General features: G+C 43.5%; 1 protein-coding gene across 1 annotated transcript in view; it reads right to left on the reverse strand.

The window, feature by feature from the left end:
* Positions 1–1,494: 1,494 nt before the first annotated feature.
* The window catches only part of OFCC1 (orofacial cleft 1 candidate 1), a 14,239-nt gene continuing 10,994 nt past the window's right edge, over positions 1,495–4,739 (reverse strand). Inside the window, exon 5 of the mRNA XM_010835851.1 lies at positions 1,495–1,678. Coding sequence (XP_010834153.1) covers positions 1,623–1,678 — 56 coding nt within the window. The 3' untranslated portion in view covers positions 1,495–1,622. The remainder of the gene's footprint in view (positions 1,679–4,739) is intronic.

The raw sequence follows: 4,739 nt of genomic DNA on the forward strand, positions 1-4,739 counted from the left end.
GCACCCACTTACAAATTCAAGGCAGTAAGAACAGGAAGAAGGTCATGAACAGAGTCTGGAAGACTCCCTTTAGAAATGGGGAGAAGAGGCAGCTGCAGGCAGGACTGAGGGTTTTGGTGTGCTTTTTCTCCTTCACACCTTGTAAAACGGCCGATGCCAATGCAGTGTCATCCCCGCAGCTCACTGCCCTTCTCCCTGTAGACCCTTTAGATGAATAAGCTCCTAAAGATGCTTCAGCATCGGAGTGTTCAGGGGAAATTGGAGGGTACCCTCCAAGTGATCGTCTAATCAGACCACTCAGTGGTTTCCATTTTGCTTGTTCTTAAAGATCAGTGTGTATTTACGTAAATCACCTTTCTCCTATATTCCCAGGTGGTGCAGTTGATAAAGAATCTGCCTGCCAATGCAGGAGACACAAGAGACACAGATGGCTGGGTGGGAAGATCCCCTGGAGGAGGAAATGCAACCCACTCCAGTATTCTTGCCTGAAAAATCCCATGGACAGAGGAGCCTGGTGGGCTACAGTCCATGGGGTCACAAAGACTCAGACATGACTGAGCACACACACACATGCAGCTCAATCTCTCACAAGTTTGAAGTCTTTTTTTTTTTTGCCACATTGTATGGCATGTGGGATCTTTGTTCCCCAACTAGGGATCGACCCCATGTGCCCCCAGCATTGGGACTACAGACTCTTAACACTGGACTGCCAAAGAAGTCTGTGAATTCTTTTTGATCTGAAGTTTACTGATAGAAAATCTCTCTATTAGACATTTCCTTCATAATTTAAATCATTATCTATCTAACTATTCTACATTTCTATGAGATAATTTGGATAAGTAAAGTAGTATTGGTATTCTGCCATTATTTACTATTGCTTTTATTTTTTTTTAAAAGCAAAACATGGAAATGTATCAGTATCTGATATTATAGGATGAGAATTTGTGCTCGTTGTAATAATCCTGTGGGAAAAACACATAGCTACTATTTTACTTAAGTCATCACATTGGCAAATGGTATAAATGTCCTTTCATATTGTATTAACAAGAAACATTCTGTGCTACCATACCTAGCAGTTTCTAAATTCCAGTATTTCAAATATTCTTCCTTGTTCACAGACCATAAAGCTGCACATCTCATTTTCAATTGAAATTTTTTGGAGGCTCTTTCAAAGGCAGGTGAGCAGGGTAGATTTGGGTAGAGATGCATCAGATCAATTTTTTCACGTTGATTATGCTCCAGAATGGAGGTGATGTGACCCTGACCTATGTCCATGTCTGGCTGCTTTTGTCAAGATAATAAATCATTCCTGGCTTTTCTATCTGAAGCTCCTTCTACTCTCATCTCATTTTAAGCGACAAAACGCTCTCCCTCTCCATCTACTAATTTCTGGTTCACAGGAGAACTTATTCAATCTATCTTCAGGAATACTCTTTATATCCAAAATTTTATTTACATCAGAGAAATTATATTAGAAATGACAAGAACAGCTTAGACAGTGTTGGAAGTATTGTATTATTGGTCAATATTGGTTCTGTAGCGTTTTGGAGGCTGGGGAGTTCAGATTCTCTAAGAGTTCCTCAAATTCTCCCTCGCGAACTTGAACGGCTGGACTTTGAAGTCTAACTGGGTTTCACTGCTTTGCTCAGTATCACAGCCACATATGCTGATAACACACCTGAAATGAGGCTGGGCCACATTAAGACTTGCTATCAGTATAAACCCATACAGATTTCAAAGACTTCGTACCCCAAAGTGGTAAAATATAGCTTTGAGTTTTACATGGTGCATAAGTTGAAATAATATTTGTAGGTACTGGTTGAAATAAAATGTATTGTTAAAGTCCATTCACTTGTTTTTTTAAATCACATTAGTGAATGCTGTTAGAAAATGTAAAATGGCTCACAATATATTTCTACTGCAGATCACTTGCCTGTAGTTTCTTTCACCCTAACATTCACCCCGATGTCACCCTTGCCACAGACCTCAACTTACCCTGTCTCACCAACCCCTGATCTTCCACAACTGTAATTATTCTCCATGACTCATTTTATTGAGTTCCCAACAGCCAAGTCATCATGTGGTAGTCCGCCTCAAAATATCCATTTACAAACTTAAAATTTGAGGTTTTACACAGGTTCTTGAGCCCACAGAGGATAAGAATTCCTCTTGATGAAATCAGAACACCTCTGCTGAATAGAAGTTTATAAAGAAAGCCTCCATCTGGGTGCTGGGCACCCATTTCTCTCCTCAAGACCCAGCTATGCAACATCCTAGCTCCATATGTGTGTGTGCGTGCGTCCTCACTCATGTCCAGCTCATTGCAACCCCGTGAACTGTAGCCCACCAGGCTCCTCTGTCCATGGGATTTTCCAAGCAAGCATATTGGAGTGGGTTGCCAGTTCCTACTCCAGGAGATCTTCCTGACCCAGGGATCGAATGTGCATCTCCTGCATCTCCTGCTTTGGCAGGCAGACTCTTTACCACTAAGCCATTTGGGTATCCCCTCTAGCTCCATAAGACTAATTTCCCATCAAGGGAGCCAGAGATCTAAAAAAAAATGCCTTTAGGGGACTTCCCTAGTGGGCTGGATGAAGCCCAAGCTGGAATCAAGATTGCCAGGAGAAATATCAATAACCTCAGATATGCAAATGACACCACCCTTATGGCAGAAAGTGAAGAAGAACTAAAGAGCCTCTTGATGAAAGTGAAAGAGGAGAGTGAAAAAGTTGGCTTAAAGCTCAACATTCAGAAAACTAAGATCATGGCATCTGGTCCCATCACTTCATGGCAAATAGATGGGGGAACAGTAGAAATAGTGGCAGACTTTATTTTTGTAGGCTCCAAAATCACTGCAGATGGTGACTGCAGCCATGAAATTAAAAGACGCTTACTCCTTAGAAGGAAAGTTATGACCAACCTAGACAGCATGTTAAAAAGCAGAGACATTACTTTTCCAACAAAAGTCTGTCTAGTCAAGGCTATAGTTTTTCCAGTGGTCATGTATGGATGTGAGAGTTGGACTGTAAAGAAAGCTGAGTGCAGAAGAATTGATGCTTTTGAACTGTGGTGTTGGAGAAGGCTCTTGAGAGTCCCTTGGACTGCAAGGAGATCCAAGCAGTCCATCCAAAAGGAGATTAGTCCTGAGTGTTCATTGGAAGGACTGATGTTGAAGCTGAAACTCCAATACTTTGGCCACCTGATCTGAAGAGCTGACTCATTTGAAAAGACCCTGATGCTGGGAAAGGTTGAAGGCAGGAGGAGAAGGAGACGACAGAGGATGAGATGGTTGGATGGCATCATATGGACTTGAGTCTGGGTAAACTTCAGGAGTTAGTGATGGACAGGGAGGCCTGGCGTGCTGCGACCCATGGGGTTGCAAAGAGTCAGACATGACTGAATGACTGAACTGAACTGAACTAAACTGGTGGTCCAGTGGGTAACAATCTTCCAACAATCTTGCCTTCCAGTGCAAGAGATGCAGTTCTGATCCCTGGATGGGCAACTAAGCTCACACGCCACAACCACCAAGCCCTCATGCCATGACTAGAGAGCCCGTGTGCCCGCCACAACAAGAGATACTGCATGCGGCACCTAAGACCCAACGCAGCCAAATAAGTAAATACATATTTTTAAAATATTAAATAAAAAATGCCTCTGATCTGAAGAAGTTTATCTTTAGAGTCTGTAGATGAATAAGATGCCAGATGAAGCTTCCCTTCTCATTCCTGACTGTTGACCATCCTTGCCCATATTTTCTCTGCTAGACTAGGAGGCTGCTGATCTTGACCATCAGCCCAGCTCTAGAGTCTCTCTTCTGAATACGTTAGTGACGTGTCTAGATGAACCCTGATAGGGCCTCCCTCTAAGCCATGACATCTCCAATAAAGAAGAGAGAGGCTCTGTAAGAGTCGAGCAGCAGTCAAACAGGGCTTGGTTTAGATCCCTCATTCTACCATGTATCCTCTGTCTTACTTCAGTTACGACTTTGAGTTTCTCATCTATCAAAACAGGACAATCATAAAACACACGTGGTGTAGACTCTCCTAGTGGGCTCCCACGCACACTTGCTCCTTCTGCATGTGTGTGCTAAGTCGCTTCAGTCGTGTCTGACTCTGCCATCCACAGACTATAGCCCACCAGGCTCCTCTGTCCATGGGATTCTCCAGGTAAGAACACTGAAGTGGGTTGCCATGCTCTCCTCCAGGGGATCTTCCCAGCCCAGGGAAAGAACCCATGTCTCCTGCGGCTCCTGCATTGCAGGCTAATTCTTTATCCCTGAGGCACCAGGGAAGCTCTCTGTCCTTCTAGAACCGCTCCCCCTCCCCATTTTCAGCTCGAAATGTGACTCTGGGATAAGAACTTTCCCAGCCTCTCACGCAGCTGGGCACAGCCAGGTGACCCATTTCATCAGAAGGGACAGACACAGATATGTTACAGGTAACAACTTGTATGTGGCCTCCTCCCCTCCCCATGCTGGGAGCCTGGAGCTGGTATCTGTCATCTTGGACCACAAGGCTGAGAATAGCAGCTCAGAGACTCACAGAAAGGTACAGGAGTACACCTCAGTATCTATTATTGTGGTCTTTATAGCATTAGCTGAATATCCTAATACGCCACTCTAAGGAAAGATGAAATTAAAGGAGATAATGCACAGAAAATACTTAGTATGGTGGCTAATAGAGAATATGTACTCAAGAATGGTAATTGTTATTATGATCATTGGTAGCCCTGTATCC

The sequence above is a fragment of the Bison bison genome, unplaced genomic scaffold (genome assembly GCF_000754665.1).
Source record: "Bison bison bison isolate TAMUID 2011002044 unplaced genomic scaffold, Bison_UMD1.0 scf7180017864053, whole genome shotgun sequence".
Classification (NCBI taxonomy): Eukaryota; Metazoa; Chordata; class Mammalia; order Artiodactyla; family Bovidae; genus Bison; species Bison bison.